Source organism: Hypanus sabinus, chromosome 10 (assembly GCF_030144855.1).
Source record: "Hypanus sabinus isolate sHypSab1 chromosome 10, sHypSab1.hap1, whole genome shotgun sequence".
Taxonomy (NCBI): Eukaryota; Metazoa; Chordata; class Chondrichthyes; order Myliobatiformes; family Dasyatidae; genus Hypanus; species Hypanus sabinus.
The window spans coordinates 102,035,103-102,054,915 of record NC_082715.1 but is presented as its reverse complement, the minus strand read 5'-3'; the positions used below and the strand labels follow the sequence as shown (position 1 = coordinate 102,054,915).

The window sequence follows — 19,813 nt, the reverse complement described above, 5'->3', positions numbered from 1 at the left end:
AGCACATCTACACATAGTGCTATCACAGGAAAGTAGTATCCATCATCAACACCCCAATCATTCCGGCCGTGCTCTCTTCTCACTGTTGCCATCAGGAAGGAGGTACAGGAGCCCAGGATAACTTTACTCAACTTCATTTGTACCATCACTGAACTGAAATCACTTTTAAGGACTCTTCATCTCATGTTCTCAATAGTTATCACGTATTTATATATTTTTTCTCTTTCTTTTTGTACAGTTTGTTTTTTGCACTTTGGTTGTCTTTCATTGATTCTATTGTGTTTCTTGTATTTATTGGGATTGCCTGCAAGAAAAGGAATCTCAGGGTTGTATATGGTGACATATACAGTCAGCCCTCCTTATCCACGGGGGATTGGTTCCGGGACCCCTTGCGGATACCAAAATTCGCAGATGCTCAAGTCCCTTATTCAACCTGTCTCAATCCAGTGGACCTTAGGACCCAGCGGAACCCCAGACCTTATTTAACCTGTCTCACTGCGGTGGACATTAGGACCCGGTGCCAGAGCTCTTAATGCACAGCGATTCTGTTCACAAAGATAATCGCGATTGAAAATAAAGTGGAAATAATAAAGCAATCGGAAAGAGGTGAAACACCATCGGTCATTGGAAAAGCATTAGGCTAGGTCGGTCAACGATCGGAACAATTTTAAAGGATAAAGTCTGCCCCGATGAAAGGTACAGTTATTACTAAGCAATGCAGTGGTTTAATTATTGGATTTTGGGTTTTTGATCCTCCACATCAACCCGGCACGGTGGAGAGCGTACTAGGGAGCAATCTGTCCCGAGTCCTAAGAACTTCCATTCCCGAGCCCGGTGCTGAAACATACGTTCTTAAGTGTTTTATATGTATAGAAAGGTAAAATATATACTATATACTAAGACAAACCTTTGACTGACGCTTAATAATACCGGATGTACCTGTTCCGACTTACTTAGTAAGAGAACTTCCGATCTTTTTCGATCCCGATCCACGATAACCCATGCACATCTTCCCATATACTTTAAATCATCTCTAGATTTCTTATAATAACTAATACAATGTAAATGCTATGTAAAATGGTTGTTATAGTGTATTGTTTAGGGAATAATGACAAGAAATAAAATGTCTGTACATGCTCGAACAACAAGTGCTGGAAGAGCACTTCCGGGTTTTCTCGATTCAGGGTCGGTTGAATTCGCGCATGCGGAATCCGTGGATAAGGAGGGCTGACTGTATGTACTTTGGTAATAAATTTACTTTGAACTTTGAATTAAAGGCAGCCATCAAGTACATGGAATGATGCAAATTATGTTGAATTTAAAAAATAATTGCCCAGATTATGCCTCATAAGGGCAGTCAGCAGGTAACTATTGATAACTGCACTTAGCATCGCATGTGGTTACTTTAAAATATTTTGCATAACAAATTGCTAGAAATTAAAGCTCTGATTAAAGCTGTGAGGTAAAGACAGAATAGACTGAAAGAAAAGTGGAAATATTTTTAAAATATTTCAAACTAGTCTTTCTTAAAATCTCTGTTAGCAATTAATACTTCAGATAACAAGAACGCAGGCTTGGGACAATGTATCTTCAACACTTAACAGGTTAATTCAGCATTTTCCTTAAAACGTGATGATTTAAGTTGACAAACTTAGCCTTTATCTCCCTTGTTAAATACACTATTGAATTCTGTGAATTGAAAGAGCCAAACGAGTTTTTGCTTTTGCTAACTTAATGGTATGGCAGCAAATCTCAGCCAGTAACCTTAGTATTGGCATCATCCCTTTGTCTGTACTAATTAAGAGTGAGTAACAGCAGGTCTGGCCCCTGCTCCATACTCTCTCTTTTTACAGCACTACATCATAGCATATGCTTCATGTAAATTTGGCAAAGGTAGAACTGCTAGAAGCAAAGAAGAGAACTTCACTTGTCTGAAATAAACTAATTCCTCAGTTCCTATTCTCTGCCAACCCTCCTCATCCCAATTTGTGTTTAATTGGTATTCAACTCTGATTGGGATGTTTGACACAAACCTTTGGGTGCTCCTTCGGGCTTCATGCTGAAATTAACATCAACAATGTTTGAAACAAGCTGTGCATTTAGTGTCGGGTGGCCAACCCCATCATTTAAAATTGCAAGAATAACTCCATAATAAACGTACTCATCTCATTTACTCAAGCATTCAAATTCAGCTACCTGTTGAAAATCGGACCAACATTCAGAACTTGCTATCCTTGAGTACCTTAAACTTTCCCTGTCTAACAATTTGTTAAAATTAAATTTTCCATTTTCTTCAAATCCTTAAAACATTCTCCAGACTCCCAAATTACCCTCCCACAATTTTCTGCTTCTGACTCACGTCTTGTGCAACATTTCAGGTAGATCTTAAAAGTGAACTTGGGAGTTTGGGAGTTATTTTCCGTGGAATTTGTATACTAAAGTCAAAGGAAGATCACACAAAGGGTAAACATGGTACTAGCAATATCTTTCTTGTTTTCATCCCTTAGATTAACTCAACTCCAGCAGGAAGCTCATTGGGGAAGAGCTGTCGCATTACAGCAAGAGAGATTGAAACAAGCTCGCTTAATTCAACTTTACACTAGGATTTGATCTGTACTGCACCCATTGGTTAGAAAACACAAACAGGTGTACAATGGAGACTACCTGCTGAGATCAGCCAAATCTGAGAAGAATTTTTTCAAGGCCAGTGTCGCTATTTGCCTTAATTGTGGCACATCAATCAGTGAGGAGCATTGTGCTTCTTCATGGACAGAACTCCCATTGTAATTCTGGCTACTGGGAGGAGATTGAGGACCACCTCCTCGATGACAATTTCCTGTGGCGGACAGCAGAGAAATGCCTATGTAGCTATAGCATTCATATTTATCTTCTCTCTTAAAGAGGGTCATGATTCGGAATCCAATATCCTCCCCTTCCTGAATTTGAGAATGAGGCAATAGGAAACAACGAGCCTTAAAGTCAACACATGCAAAGCACCACCAATCTGTCCCTGTTGCACAAGGTTAATGACAAGAACTTGGAAAATAGAACATTCTGTGGATGTGAACAGGACACCCGGATGGTATGTTGCCCCCATGGAGCCAGGGTCAGGGACATCTTGGATTGCGTCCACAGCAGTTAAGAAAGGGAGGGAGAGCAGCCAGATGTCTTGGTACATATTGGTACCAAAGACATAGGAAGGAAAAGCAAAGAGGTCCTGAAAAGAGAATTTAGAGCTAGGTAGAAAGCTGAGAAGCAGGACCTCCAGGGTAGTAATTTCTGGATTGCTGCCTGTGATATGCACCAGTGAGGGTAGAAACAGGTTAATTTGGCAGATTCATGCGTGGCTGAAAAGCTGGTGCAAGGGGCAAGGCTTCAGGTTCTGAAATCATTGGTATCCCTTTTGTGGGAGGTATGACCTGTTCAAGAGTGACGGGTTGCACCTGAACTCGAGGGAGACTAATATTCTCGCAGGCAGGTTTGTTAGAGCTGTTGAGGTGTGTTTAAACTAATTTGTCAGTGGGGTGGGAATCAGCGTGATTCAACTCAGGACAGGGCGGATGGTAAAAAAGTAAAGATAGCTTGCAGTCAGGCTCTCTGGAACGGCAGGCAGATGATAGGACAAAATGGCAGCCAGCAGGGTGAGTATCAGTGCATTAGGAATGCAGAATCAAAAAGGGTAGCTAATGTAAAAGAGAGAGCAAACAACAAGGCAAAAATTAAGAAAGGAGGAAGGCAGCAGAAAGGAAATTATAGACCAGTTAGCCTGGCCTCAGTGGTTGGGAAAATGTTAGAATCAATTGTTAAGGATGAGGTTATGGAGTACTTGGTGACACAGGACAAGATGGGACAAGATCAACATGGTTTCCTTAAGGGGAATTCTTGCCTGAAGAACCTGTTGGAATTCTTCAAGGAGATTAAAAGTAGGATAGATAAAGGGGATGCAGTAGACGTTGTATAATTGGACTTTCAGAAGGCTTTTGACAAGGTGCCACACATGAGGTTGCTTACCAAGTTAACAGCCCATGGTATTAAAGGGAAGTTACTGGCATGGTTAGAGCATTGGCTGATTAGTAGAAGGCAGCGAGTGGGAATAAAAGGATTCTTTTCTGGTTGGCTGCCAGTAACTAGTGGTGTTCCACAGGGGTCGGTGTTGGGACTGCTTCTTTTTATGCTGTATATTAATGACTTAGATGATGGAATAGACGGCTTTGTTGCCAAGTTTGCAGATGATACAACGACTGGTGGAGGAGCAGGTGGTGTTGAGGAAAAAGGTGGGCTGCAGAAGGACTTGGACAGATTAGGAGAATGGGCAAGAAAGTGGCAAATGCATGGTCATGCACTTCGGTAGAAGAAATAAAATGTGCAGACTATTTTCTAAATGGGGTGAAAATCTAAAAATCTGAGATGCAAAGGGATTTGACAGTCCTTGTGCAGAACAACCTAAAGGTTAGCTTGCAGGTTGAGCTGGAGGAGAGGAAGGCAAATAGCACATTAGCATTCATTTCAAAAGGTCTAGAATATGAGAGCAGGGATGCAATGCTGAGGGTTTATAAGGCACTGGTGAGGCCTCAACTTGAGAATTGTGAATAGTTTTGGGCACCTCATCAAAGAAAAGATGTGCCGAAGTTGGAGAAGGTCTAGAGGAGGTTCACAGGGATGATTCCGGGAATGAAAGCGTTATCATATGAGGAATGTTTGATAGCTCTGGGTCTGTACTGGCTGGAATTTAGAAGGTTGAGGGGGAATCTCATTGAAACTTTTCAAAAGTCGAAAGGCCTAGACAGAATAGATGTGGAAAGAATGTTTCCCGTGGTGGGAGAGTCTGGGATTGGAGGGCACAGTCCATTTAAAACAAAGATGTGGAGACATTTCTTTAGCCAGAGGGTGGTGAAATTATGGAATTGAGTTTCTTTGTCCAGAGACTCTGAAATAGCAGAAGCATGCTATTTACCATACCACCAATTCAACCTATCAAGCAGCTTCTGCTCATGTGAGGCACGTGGCTTTATCAGCCACCTCAAAACTGGCATGCAACCAAGTCATCCTCAATTATGAGAGATTGTACAAGAAAATATTTTCAACAAAATGTAACTACCATCCTGTGTGCATCATTACTAGCCAATTACAAAAATCAATGGGGATTAAATAAGACCTTAGATGATTGGTTAACAGTATTACCTGTTTTATCCAGAAAAAAATCCAATTGGTTTAAAATTCAAGGCAATTCCATTTTAGGCCACAAGAGGTCTGATTTGGGCTAAACTTTGTTTTTTCCTAAACCAAAAGTAAAACACTTTAAAACTGCAGGAATTCAGTTGATGAATTTAACACGGCTGGAACATTAGTTGCCTGGTAACACTTCAACAGACAATGCAAAGATGTTAAATCCAAACAATTCCTTTGCAAGCATCTTTAGCCCCTGATAGAAAGGAAACGGAATGTGGCTCAATAGGCCTATAGCAAGGATCACCATATGATTCAGAAACAGCTTCTTCCCCCTCTCACCTTCAGATTTCTGATGGCTCATGAATCCATGAACACTGTCCTATGTTTACTAGTTCTGCAATTATAGTTATATAAAATCTTTATATTACTATACTGTACTGCTATTACAAAACAACAAATTTCACATCATATAAGACTGATAATAAAGTTGATTCTGATTTATAAACACAGAATGCTCCGGATATTTATTACTCTTTTATTTCATTCAATTTTTTTGTCTTAGTTTCCCAGTTTTTATAATTTCGATCCAAGTCAAAATTGCAGCTCCACGCTTGGTTCTCAGTGCTGAAACATCAACGTCATATTGGTGAACCAATACCCAGATGACTGTTCAGATGGCATTTATTTCTATGACCAAGCCACAATTCCAATCCCATTCATATTAAAAATATAGATTCACCTGATAGTTGTAGAATACTACTGGATCAGAATAGTGAATGTAATATTCTATAATTCTGAAGAAACTGATTGGTGAAGCATGCTGGGAGATTAAAAGTCAAATAGACATAGTTAAGCAAGCAAGGTCAACAAGTGGGGCAGACGTCAAAACTAAGTAGAATGAAATGCCTTAAAGAAGTGCAAAGTTAACTGTACACGTCAAAGCATATAATGTAACCAACCATGCAAAAAAAAAGCTTCATGTTGTTAAATATACAGAGGGCACATACATTAATACTTCTAAGGAGGACAAGGTAGTTATCCCAAGTGTACATCATCATGGGTTACCATCATAGAATTTGCTGTGTGCAATTTCCAACTGTGCTATAGCAACCATCGTTTAAAGACCATAAGACCATAAAACATTGGAACAGAATTAGGCCATTTGGCCTTATAAAGCCTCAATATTATTTCCTTGCTTTCATATTTTAGTTGTTTTGAAATGAATGCTAAGATCATATTTGCCTTCTTCACCACAGAGTTAACCTGCAAATTAACCTTCAGAGAATCCTGCACAAGGACTCCCAAGACCCTTTCCACTCAAGAGTTTTGAATTTTCTCTCCATTTGAAAAAATAGCCAAACCTTTTATTTCTTCTACGGAAGTAATGACCATTCACTTCCCAACACTGTATTCCATCTGCCACTTCTTTATCCATCTCTTAATCTGTCTAAATCCTTCTTTTGCCTCAAAATTTATCTGCCCCTCCACATATCTTCATATTGTCCACAAACTTCATCACAAAGTCATCAATTCCGTCATCCAGATCACTGATGTTTAACATAAGAACAAGCAGTCCCAACACAGACCCCTGTGGAACACTGCTAGTCACTGAGAACCAACCAAAAAAGGCTCCCTTTATTTCCACTCTTTGCCACCTGCCAGTTCAGCTAATGCTCTATCCATGCTAGTATCTTTCCTGTAATACCATTGGTTCTTAACTTGTTAAGCAGCCTCATGTGTGGCATCTTGTCAAAGGCTTTGTGAAAATCCAAGTACACATCAATCAGTTCTCCTTTGTCTTTCCTCCTTGTTATTTCCTCAAAGAATTCAAGCAATTTGTCAGGAAAGATTATCCCTTAAGGAAACCATGCTGACTATGACCTATTTCATCATGTGCCTCCAAGAGCCCTGAAACCACATCTTCAACAATTTACTCAAACATCTTCCCAACCACAGAGGTTAGACTCCTGCCTCTCTCCCCTCTTGAAGATTGGAGTAACATTTCAAAATTTCCAGTCCCCAGAAACCAATTAATTCTTGAAAGATTATTACTAATGCCACTACAGAACCCTGGGGTGTATACCATTTGATCCAGGTGACTTATCTACTTTCAGACCTTTCAGTTTCCCAAGAACCTTCTCTCTGCTACTGGTAACTTCACACACTTCATGACCCCTGACACCTGGAATTTCCAATGTACTGTTAGTGTCTTCCATAGTGAAGACTGATGCAAAATACTTAATTCAGTTTGTTTGCCATTTCCTTTTCCCCTATTACTACCTTCCCAGCACCTTTTTCCAGTGAAGCAAGATCCACTCTCGCCTCTTTTATACTTTATGTAAATGAAGAAACTTTTAGTATCCTCTTTAATATTATTGGTCAACTTACTTTCATATTCCATCTTTTCCTTCATGTTTTTTTTTTAGCTGCCTTCTGTTGGCCCAAACCCCACTAATTTTTGCTCTATCTTTCATTTTTATGTTGGCTTTGACTTCTCTTGTCAGCCAAGGTTGTGAAATCTTGCCTTTGGAATACTTCTTCCATTTCGGGATGTATATATCCTGCAACTTCTGAATTGCTCCCTGAAATTCCAGGCATTACTGCTCTGCCATCATCTCTGCTAGTGTTCCTTTCCATAGCACCATAGAACATTACAGCACAGAAACAGGCCTTTTGGCCCTTCTTGGCTGTGCTGAACCATTTTCCTGCCTAGTCCCACTGACCTGCACCCTAGACCATATCCCTCCATACCCCTCTCATCCAAGTACCTGTCCAAGTTTTTCTTAAATGTTAAAAGTGAGCCTGCATTCACCACTTCATCCGGCAGCTCATTCCACACTCCCACCACTCTCTGTGTGAAGAAGCTCCCCCTAATGTTCCCTTTAAACTTTTCCCTTTTCACCCTTAACCCATGTCCTCTTTTTTTATCTCTCCCCTAGCCTCAGTGGAAAAAGCCTGCTTGCATTCACTCTATCTATACCCATCATAATTTTATACACTATCAAATCTCCCCTCATTCTTCTACACTTCAGGGAATAAAGTCCTAACCTATTCAACCTTCAAATCTGTTTTGGCCAGCTTCTCTCTCATGCCTCTGTAATTCCCTTTATTCTGTTATTATACTGATATATCTGACTTTAACTTCTCCTTCTCAAATTGCAGGGTGAATTTTATCATATGATCACTTACCTCTAGGGGGTCCTTTACATTAAACTCTCTGATCAATTCTGGCTCATTGCACAATACCTAACCAGCATACCTACTACTGGGCTCAACCATGAGCTGCTCTAAAAAGCCATCTCGGAGCCATTCTAGAAATTTCTCCTCTTTGTATCTAGCACCAAACTAATTTTCCCAATCTACCTCCACACTAAAATCCCCCATGAATTTTGTAACATTGGTCTTTTGATATGCATTTTCCATCTCCTGTTATAATCTGTAGACTACATCTTTACTACTGTTTGGGGGTCTGTATACAACTCTCATCAGGGTCTTTTTACCCTTGCAGTTCCTTAGCTTTATCCACAACAATTCAACACCCCCTGATCCTATGTCACCTCTTTCTCATGATTGGATTTCAATTTTTACCAACAGAGTCATGCCAACCTCCTCTGCCTACCTGACTGTCCTTTTGATACAATGTGTATCCTTAGATGTTAAGCTCCCGGTTATAATCTTCTTTCAGCCATGATTCAGTGATGCCCACAACGTCATACATGCCACTCTGTAACTGTGCTACAAGATCACCTAACTTATTCCACATACTGTGTGCATTCCAACACAACTCCTTCAGTCCTGTACTCACCCTTTTTAATTTTGTGTGCCTTTTACTTTTCAACTCATCCTATTAACTGCAATTTTGCCCTATCATCAGTTTCTCTTTGCTAGTAGCCTCACTACACACTGCGTATGTAAACCAACTACCTCAACCTCAGCGCTATCACTCCAGTTCCCATCCCCCTGCCAAATTAATTTAAACCCTCCCGAACAGCTCGAGCAAATCTGCCCGCATGGATATTGGTCCTCCTCTGGTTCAGGTGTAACCCGTCCCTTTGGTACAGATTGTACCTTCCCCAGAACAGCTTGCAATGATCCATAAATCTGAACCCTTGCCCCCTGCACCGGTTCCTCAGCCACACATTCATCTACCAAATCATCCTATTCTTACCCGCACTGGCGTGTGGCGCAGGCAGAATGGTTTTAAAAATACATTTTTATCAAAAAGATAAACATACATCTATCATAATCTGGTGAAATGTTTTTAATTATTAATCTTCATGGCTATATAATGATTAGCTTGAAATTAAACACAAATGCCTTATTAAAACACATTTCAGATTTTTTTTAAACATACGAACTTGTAAAGCCTAGTGCAGCTTTGGAAAAGGTATAGCAGTCTGTCTGGTAGAGGCATCCAGAAAAAGTGGATTTTCTTTCAAAATTGAATGACTATTGTCTGTGAATACGATTGAGGAGGACGTCTTTTCAATTTGATAGCTGTAATGTAACGTCAAATCTGAACACTGTGAATGCCTCTGGACTCTGCAACTCAGATACAATGAAAACCTGAAATCTGCAAATTACAGGCTACTTATTATTTCAAAAACATTTTTTCAAAGAGTTAAGGCAAGGTACAACATCCAGGGACTCGGCCTCAGGAATTAAACAACAGCAACACTGAAATTAAATCCAATATAGTAAAGCTGCTGTATCTGACTAGTCAGAAATCCAACGGTTTGGCATCTGGCTCATGACGTGATGACTATCATGCTCCCCATCCACTTGTGCAGGCTTCAGTTCTGATGCAATTGCTGGAACTCCCACACTCCCCATTCCACTCACCAAAATTGTGGTTCACATGCTCCCTTTAAACTTGGCTGGTTTTGTTCCCTTGAAGCTTACCCAACTCTGTTTATCATGTTCCCTTTAAATTTATCGGGGCCTTGTTTCCTGAGCTCCCTTTAAACTCAGTGGGTTTATTTTAAAAAAAATTATTCCAATGAGTAACATGTTTTTGAAGTGAATGTAAAGTGTGTTGCAAAGTCCGATGTACACCAGATTAACACAGGTTTACTGTAAATGAACTGTGACATATTCTTGTGCAACCCCAATTTCTTCACTACTGCCCCACCGCATATAGCTGCTACATGAGTGAAGGTAACTTCTATTCAATTATTAAAGCCCACAGGGAAAGCGGGTGCATTAAAAATTATTCACAACAGAAGCTTACAATATAAAATATCCTGGCTTTGACAATTTAAGAACACTTAATTATTTTTCTGAGATTGCATCAATTGCTGCCCAAACAACCTTGACCATGAAGAGTGTGAGAAAGTAAAGGCGAGAAATGAGAAAGTCTAATGTGGAGAGTGTAGTCACTTACATCATCCTGAATGTCCAGATCACAACTTGCTTTCAGGAGAATTCGTACAACATCAATGTGCCCTTTGTAAGCAGCCAAATGCAAAGCAGTACGCCCATGCTGGAAACAAACCATGCAGGTAGCAATGAGAAATCTTAATAACATGAAGCTTCCTTTGAACAGATGATCTGAAGACCCTCCTTCTCCATTCAAATACAAACCCTCCTTGTACACTCATCACAGGTCTACTTCTTTGTTCATCTGCATGATGTTCTTTTGTTTCATTAGTAACTTCAAAAACCTCATTCTAAGGATTACCGTACAGTAGAAGGCTGAATGGAGGGATACAGCACATTCTGTGTCTTTTCCAGATTTCTGACAGAGCTCTTCACTCTGCCTTATTCCTCAAAGAACTGCTTTGGCAGAGAAGGGAAAATCTGCAGATGCTGGAAATCCGAGCAACACACACAAAATGCTGGAGGAACTCAGCAGGCCAGGCAGCATCTATGGAAAAGAGTACAGTCAACGTTTCAGGCTGAAACCCTTCAAGCAGGACCCCAGTTCCTCCCAAAATGTTGACCGTACTCTTTCCCTAGATGCTGCCATGCCTGCTGAGTTCCTTCAGCATTTTTGTGCGTGTTGCTGTGGCAAAGTCTCATTTCAACTGCTTATTTGCAAATATCCACTGTAAGGCTTTCTAGATTCTGTTTCTGGTAGAGGATTCCATGCTGATGATTTTAAATAACTGCTCTAGCAAACAATTTAACAATCGTGAAGAAAACTTTTCTACATCACCACTATAAATTCCAGCCCAATTCTGAGTATTAGTAGAGAGCATCCTAACAAGCTGCTTCATTGTTTGGTATGGAAACCACACTGTGACAGGCAGGATGCTCCACAACGGGCAGCCAAAACTGCCCATACATCACAGGCAGAAGCCTACCTGCCATGTGTACGCACAAAGCTGCCAGAAAAGGGCCAGTAACATCATGAAGGATTCCACCCACAGTGCTCATGGACTATTTGTCCCACTCCCATCAGGGAGGAGGCCACATAACAGACATGCCAGAACCACCAGATTCAAGGACAGTTACCTTCCCCAAGCAGTGAGGCTGATCAACACCTCCCCAACCACCTCTACTTTATCACTTCCTGTCAGAGTCACCTGATGTAATGAAATTCCTGGGTCCAGTGTCACTTTGTGGACATACAATCAATCTATAAGCTATCTTATGTATTTATATTTATTCTGTTTTTTATCATTGTGTTCTTTATCTTACTGTGTTTCTTTGTGCTGCATCAGATCCAATTCTTTTGTGCCCCTTTACACGTGTACTGGAAATGACATTAAACAATCTTGAATCCTATTGATTACCTTTAAACTTTTCCATTCTACCTGCAACCTAATTATTATAGTCCCTATCCATAATTAACAGCATTTACCCATAGTATCATATAAGTCTCTCCTTTTTACTTCCTCTCAAAAGGGTCTCAGAAGTCAGCCAACCAGTGATTTGTGTGTGTTGGTACTACCGTAGTCCTGTACTTCACACTCTTAACAACACAACAGAAATCCTGGCATCTTCCCCTGAAATCACTGTCCTCGATCATTTTGTCTCATATTTCCTCAGCTACGTGCTTTCTTTAAGAGCCGCTACAACCTCTTCCCAATGCTAGTTTATATTGAATAATTATCAGCCCTCCTGAAATGCCCCATCTTCAGGCTATCTTGGCACACTTCATCTACTTTCATTAACATCAGAAATATCCTTCCAATTCTACTGTCTATTTCTGTATACACTGTCCACTTCCTTCCCTAAATTTCTGAATTTCTCATGTCTTTCCTACTTTGAATCTCTTTTACCCAGATCACAGCACCAAGGATGTGATGAAGGTGCTCTATCAATCCTTACTGTTTTCCTGAAACCTCTTGTGAATGACACTCAAGATCACTTTGACCAACTCTGACAGTGTCCTAGTTTGAATCTACTCTACTCTGTGGCAATGAAGACAGCAATTATTTTATTTGTGACTTCTTCTCTTACCAAGAGTGCATTCCACAGGTCTCAATATTTGGCATTTACAGGTTGTGACTAATGCAAAATTTTAACAAAATATCCCCTTTCACAAGCCTTTATTGTGACCTTATTTTCACAAAGCATTACTGAAGAATCCTGATTAATACGCAGTAAATAACACATAAAATCAGACCCAGGACACAATAGATTTTTGCCAATTATGGTCTACATTATTCTCCTTTGATCCTTTAGCATATAAATCCATCAATAGATCCATCCACTACCCTTCTCATTCTAATGTTTATAGAGACATTAAATCAAGGAACACTACGGCAAAGATGGGTTCTTCAGCCCATCTAGTCTATGCCAACCTAGCCTTCTGCCTATTCTCATCTGCCTGCACCTGAATCACAGACCTCCAAACCGTTCTTATCATGTACCTATCCAAACTTATCTTAAATGTTACAACTGAATCCGTACCTACCACTTCTGTTGGCAGTTCATTCCACACTCACACGACTCTCTGAAGAAGTTTGCTCCCAGGTTCTCCTGATGGAGTTATAGAACACTATAGCACAGAAGTAGGCCCTTTGGCCCTTCCAGTCCATGCCAAGTTATTATTCTGCCCAATATTGCACCTTTCACTCAAAACCTATGAACACTAGTTCTAGTTCACCCAACCTGAGGGGATAAATCCTGTATATGTTCACCCTATTGATTCCCGTCATAATTTTGTACTCCTCTCATTCCTTGGCACTCCAGGAAATAAAGTCCTAAGCTATTCAACTTTTCCATGTAATGCAAGTCCTCAAGTCCCTGCAACATCTGTGTAAATTTTTCCTGCACTTTTTCAAGCTTGCTGATACTTTTCCTGTAGGTAGGTGACCACATCTGCACACAATACTCTAAATTCCACTTCACCAACTTCAACATAACATCCCAAATCCTACAACCATAGAACATGACTGCACAGAATCAAGCCTTTTGGCCCTTATTGGCTGTGCCGAACCATTTTTCTGCCTAGTCCCACTGACCTGCACCTGGACCATATCCCTCCATACACCTCTCATCCATGTACCTGTCCAAGTTTTCCTTAAAGGTTAAAAGTGAGGCCACATTTATCACTTCATCTGACAGCTCAATCCGCACCCCCACCACTCTCTATGTGATAAAGCCCCCCCCCCCAATGCTCCCTTTAAACTTTTCCCCCTTCACCCTTAACCCATGTCCTCTGGTTTTTTTCTCCCCTAGCCTCAGTGGAAAAAACCTGCTTTCATTCACTCTATCTATACCCATCATAATTTTATATACCTCTATCAAATCTCCCCTCATTCTTCTACACTCCAGGGAATAAAGTCCTAACCTATTCAATCTTTCTCTGTAACTCAGTTTCTCAAGTCCCGACAACATCCTTGTAAACCTTCTCTGCATTCTTTCAACCTTATTAATACCCTTCCTGTAATTCGGTGACCAAAACCGCACATAATACTCCAAATTAGGCCTCACCAATGCCTTACACAACCTCACCATAACTTACCAACTCTTATACTCAATACTTTGATTTATGAAGGCCAATGCACCAAAAGCTCTCTTTTCTACCCTATCTACTTGTGACACCACTTTTAAGGAATTTTGTACCTGTATTCCTAGATCCCTCTGTTCTACTGCACTCCTCAGTGCCCTACCATTTACCTTGTATGTTCTACCTTGGTTTTTCCTTCCAAAGTGCAATACTTCACACTTTCCTGCATTAAATTCCATCTGCCATTTTCCCAGCACATTTTCCCACCTGGAGAAGATTACGTTGCAAGCTTTGAATGCCTTCCTCACTGCTCACCATGCTCACAATTTTGGCGTCATCCACACATTTGCTGATCTAGTTTACTGCCTTATCATCTAAATCATTAATGATAGATGCCAAACAACACAGGACCCAGCACCATTCCCAGAGGCACACCACTAGTCACAGGCCTCCAGTCAGAGAGGCAACCCTCTACTACTACTCTCTGGCTTCTCCCACAAAGCCAGTGTTGGATCCAATTAGCTACTTCTTTCTGAATGCCAAGCATCTTATTCTTCTGGAATAACACACGCAGAATGTTGGAGAAATGTATGAAGGATCTTGGCCTGAAACATCAACTCATTACTCCTCTCCAGAGATGCTGCCAGACCTGCTGAGTTCCTCCTGTATTTTGTGTGTGTTATTCTGGATTTCGAGCAACTGCAGAATCTCTTGTGCTTGATCTTCCAAACTAGCCTCCCATGTGGGACTTTGACAAAGACCTTTCTAAAGTCCACATGGTCAACATCCACTGTCTTTTCTTCATCAATTGTCTTAGCAACCTCTTAAAAAAAACTATTTAAGATCTATTAGACATGATCTACCATTCACAGAAGCCATGTTGACTATCCCTAATCTGGCCTGTCTATCCAAATACTTACACATCCTGAACCACAGAATACCTTCCAATAATTTACATGCTCATAAGCCTATAATTTCCTGGCTTATTCTTATAGCCTTTCTTAAACAACATAGCAACATTATTTAGCCTCCTTTTAAATATCTCTATAATACTGGCCACAATATTCCACATTCTAACCACCAGCAGAGTAAACATTTCTCTTGCATAGTCCTTTAGATTTATCGCAGACCAATATAAGAATATGGGCCCTTACTTTGCATGTGGGTGCTCCATGAATCCTTGATAGGTTCCACCCTATCAAATACTTTTTTAACCTTACAAGACATTATCTGTACATTTCACAACCTTCTCATTTGTAGAGAAAAAGTCTGACTTTTCTCGATAAATGTATTTGTTTAGATTTTGTTTCATGATACTACTTACAATATTGTTTCTTGATTTTATTTACAAATCTCTCTATGGCCCTTTCTCTTCTACATTTACATCATACATTAGCCTTCTACTCTTCCAGCTCAGGCCTCCCCTACACCTCCTTTCTCTCTGGTTCTATCCTCAGTGTCAGGGACTTTATCCATTTCAGTCCAAAAACATTGGTACACTTCACCTAGATCACTCCAGCCCGTGGCATTTCTTCAACTACATCATCAAAACCAAGCTTGCAGGCACAGGTGACAATCACCACCTTTAGCTCTTCTCTCTTCACGGTTTGGTAATTCAGGCATTTCTTTAAAGTAAAATTGTTTGATTTTGGATTTTTTTGGGGAAAAATGCCAGTATGCTTTATGATATTCTATGTTTTTAAAAAGTTTATATTCCCGGTGAATTTTAAGTATTTGGATTTTCTTTAACAGAGAATACTGAACCGTAGAAAGCAACCAAGGCTTCACATTAAAACTCATGAGAAAATGCCTTTTCAACTTGTAAATTTCCCTTTAATGCAATATTTTTTCAGGAATGCGATTTTTTCTTTAAATGGAAGAATGTCTATATGGTTAATTTTTTCATGAATGAAACTTGGATACTTCATTATTAAGTGCTTTCTACAGATAAGTTGTTATTTTGAAGTAGTAGTCTTTCCTCCAGCATCGCTGTAGAATATCATAAGGAGAACACATTGGGCAAGTGCAAACACGTTCATCTACAGTACTGTCTTAGGCACATGTAAAAAATTGTGTAAAGCAAAATGCTTTCAAAAATAATGAAAAGCTCTTAAATACAAAAAAACTATAAAGAGCAGTTAATGGTTAAAAAAACTAAACTAAATCAATATTTGGTATGACCACACTTTGCCCTACAACTGCATCAATTCTCTTCGGTACACCATTGTGCAATTTTGTAAGAAAATTGACCGGTAAGTTGTTCCAAGCATCTTAGAGAAGTTGCCACAGTTCCAAAAACTTTGGCTGTCTCGCTTGTTTCTGTTTCTCCAGGTAATCCCAGTCAGCTTCAACGATGTTAAACTCTGGAGCCATACATCTGAAACTAAATTTTAAAAATCTAAGGTGCCCAAGACTTTTGCACAGTACTGTATTTCCTCTTTGTGAATGCTAGGTCAATTACAGTCTTAGACCATAAGACATTTGAGCAGGATTAGGCCATTCGGCCCATCAATTCTGCTCCACCATTTCATCATGGCTGATCCATTTTTTCCTCTCAGCCCCAATCTCTTGCCTTCTGCCTGTATCCCTTCATGCCCTGACCAATCAAGAATCTATCAATCTCTGCCTTAAATATATACAAAGACCTGGCCTCCACAGCTGCCTGTGGCAAATACTTCCACAGATTCACCACTCTCTGGCTGAACAAACTCCTCCTCATCGCCAATCAAAAAGGACGCCCCTCCATTCTCCCACCATAGGAAACATCCTCTCCACATCCACTCTGTCAAGACTTTTCACCATTTGATAGGTTTCAATTAGGTCAACCCTCATTCTTCTAAATTTCAGTGAATACAGGCGAAAGTCATCAAACGCTCTTCATATGACAAGCCATTTAATCCTGGATTTGTTTTTGTGAACCTCCTTTAAACCCTCTCCAGTTTCAGCACATCCTTCCTAAGATAAGGGGCCTAAAACTGCTCACAATGCACCAGATGAGGCCTCACCAGTGCTTTATGAAGTCTTATTTACTTCAAGAGATTATATGTGCCCCTGCACCTAGCTACTGCTGTTGCTTTGGTTTGGGAACAGAATCAGTGCCCAAAGCTCCAGTCAGGAATCATGATCATTCAATAGTTTTTGGCAATGAGGAATTTCCCCACCCACAGTGAATGCCTGACCAATTATTCCTGGAACAACAAAGCTGTGAAAAAGCTCCATCACTAACTTTAAGGCAGGGCTTAGAATACATGTAATTAGCTTCCAGTGTGATGTTCAACATAATCGGGACTTTCAGCTCGCCAAATGTGATATATCGTGTAAAATGGTCTTTGCTGAAAAATATCTGACATTTATTTATTCTGTATTTGCCACACATTACAGACACTCATAGATTCATTACTTTGTGGAAACTGGAACATGGGAGTGAGATAATAAACGCTAGCCAATACTGTACGGCATTTATGTAACACAGTGCTGTCACTGAAAACTGACGAAAAGGAACAATCACCCTCATTTTGCGATCACCTCTAAAAGTAATCCTGATCCCTCACAGTTTCCTGCATTTGGTGCCTCCCTCTAATTGCAGCGTAGCAGTAAATCATAAACACAAAAGTTACTGTGGATGCGGGAAATCCAGAGCAACACGCACAAAATGCTGGAGAAACTCAGCAGGAGTGGAATAAACAGTCGACATTTCGGGCTGAGAATCTTCATCAGGGTTGGAAAGGAAGAAACTCTTCCCTTTTCCTTTCTAGGAAGAGTATTCGCCCAAACATGGACTGTGTACTTCTTGCCATAGGTGCTACCTGACTTGCTGAGTTCCTCCGGCATTTTGTGTGTTACTCTGATTACAGTCGATTATTTTCTAGCTTTACCCTTATTTCTTTGCTGATCCTTTCTCCCAATCTACTGAAATGTTTGTGTCCCACATGACAGAATGTTAAACTACACCTTTCTCCTCTTTACACAGGCTGAACAACCTGCTGTATCTCTTTCTGTTCCACAGAAATTTGCTTAGATAGACCATTGTGCTCCATGCTGAGGTCAGAGCTCCATGGAGCTCATAATGTCATAGCACCCATGTGGCACGGCATGAACAGCTACCCAGAACAAGGAGGTACCCTGATTTTACCCACAAATGTTTCATAGAATCTTTCCTTCAGCTCTCCAATCTTGAGGGGTAGCCATGGGCCCCAGCTTAGCCTGCCTCTTCACCAGCTGTGTAGAGCAGTCCATATTCCAAGCCTCTCACGGTAATGCTTCCCAAATCTTCCTCCACAGCACATGTGCGGCTTCCTGCACCCACGCTGAGCTTGTCAATTTCATCAACTTTTGCCTCTAACTTCCACCCCACCCTTAAACTCACTTGGTCCATTTCTGACACCTCCCTCGCTTTCTCGATCTCTCTGTCCCCATCTCTGAAGACAAGCTGTTGACTGACATCTTCTCTCAACCTTCTGATTCCCATGGTTATCTTGACTATACTTCTTCCCACCCTGTCTCCTGTAAAAGTGCTATTCCCTTTTCTTATTTCCTTCAGTTCTGCCACATATGTTCCCTGGATGCAGGATTCCCTTCCAAGACCCCAGAGATGTCCTCCTTCTGCAAAGAATGAAGGCTCCCTTCCTCCACCATTGATGCTACCCTCACCCGCATCTTTACCATTTCCCAAACATCTGCACTCACCCCATTGTCCCGCCGCCTTAACAGTGATACAGTTCCTGTTGACCTTAGCTGCCACCCCAGGAGCCTCCATATCCAACACATTCACCAATCCTGATGAAGAGTCTCGGCCTGATACGCCGACTGGTTACCTTTCTCCCCCCATAGATGCTGCCTGGCCTGCTGAGTTCCTCTAGCATTTTGTGTGTGTTGTTTGTACAACAGAAGCCCAATTCCCAAGCATTGATCATTTCTCCTAGTATCTCCTTCTCCCACTCGGCACCCATTTCCATCATTCCGCTATGGAGTATCTTCTTATAACAACAGCAAAAAAGGAATATGGGACGATTTAGTTAAGAAGATGAAAATCAATTGTACAGTCTAACTCAAAAAGTAAAAGTTAAACTGAGGAAAAGATTTTAAGGGATTAAGTGGAAGAAGTATAATTATGTAGGGATAATAAAGATTCAATAACTATTTTGAACTCTTCATGCAACTAATTAGTGAAGGGCAGTGCTAACAATTATTTGATATAAATGTAGGAAAAGTGATCAATTTAAGAAAAATAGTAGAACTCGGGTGGATAAGAGCAGGTTCACAATCAATTATCTTATCATCATTATGTGTGTAAATTATCCTTTTGGATTAGACAGTACTAATTTAATTCATGCACTATTCCTGGTAGAATCTTCACAATCTTCCTTCTGCAGCTCTCCTGGTTTTTCTGGCATCATGTGCACAATTGGTGCTATGCAAATAATCAGCATATTTCTTTGCTGTTCGATTCAATGCTTTCAGAAGTTCATTTGGACGGTATATTTTACTTGCATCCAATTTCACAAGATGTATGTCTGAACATTGAATGCATTCATTCTAAAGTTTGTTTGGAATTTTACTGTGTAAATTATACATCATTTTGCAGTTTCTTTCTTCAAATATTTTATTTCTCAATTGAAGTACCAATCTATCAAATAATATTTGATAATCTGTGGAAAATTACATGAGAGCATGCGATGACTCTATAGCTGCCAGTAAGGTGAGTTAAGTTGCCAGTGACTGTAAACCCAAATCATGCATCTG

The 19,813-nt window shown here is 40.4% G+C and overlaps 1 protein-coding gene across 12 annotated transcripts in view; it reads right to left on the bottom strand.

The window, feature by feature from the left end:
• ankrd6b (ankyrin repeat domain 6b) overlaps positions 1-19,813 on the bottom strand; it is a 186,073-nt gene that overhangs the window by 42,655 nt on the left and 123,605 nt on the right. For 8 of the 12 annotated variants that reach the window (XM_059982406.1, XM_059982405.1, XM_059982404.1 and 5 more), the window contains one exon: positions 10,553-10,651. The exons of the other annotated variants lie outside the window; for them this stretch is intronic. In XM_059982406.1, coding sequence (XP_059838389.1) covers positions 10,553-10,651 — 99 coding nt within the window. The remainder of the gene's footprint in view (positions 1-10,552; positions 10,652-19,813) is intronic. 12 annotated transcript variants of the gene reach the window in all.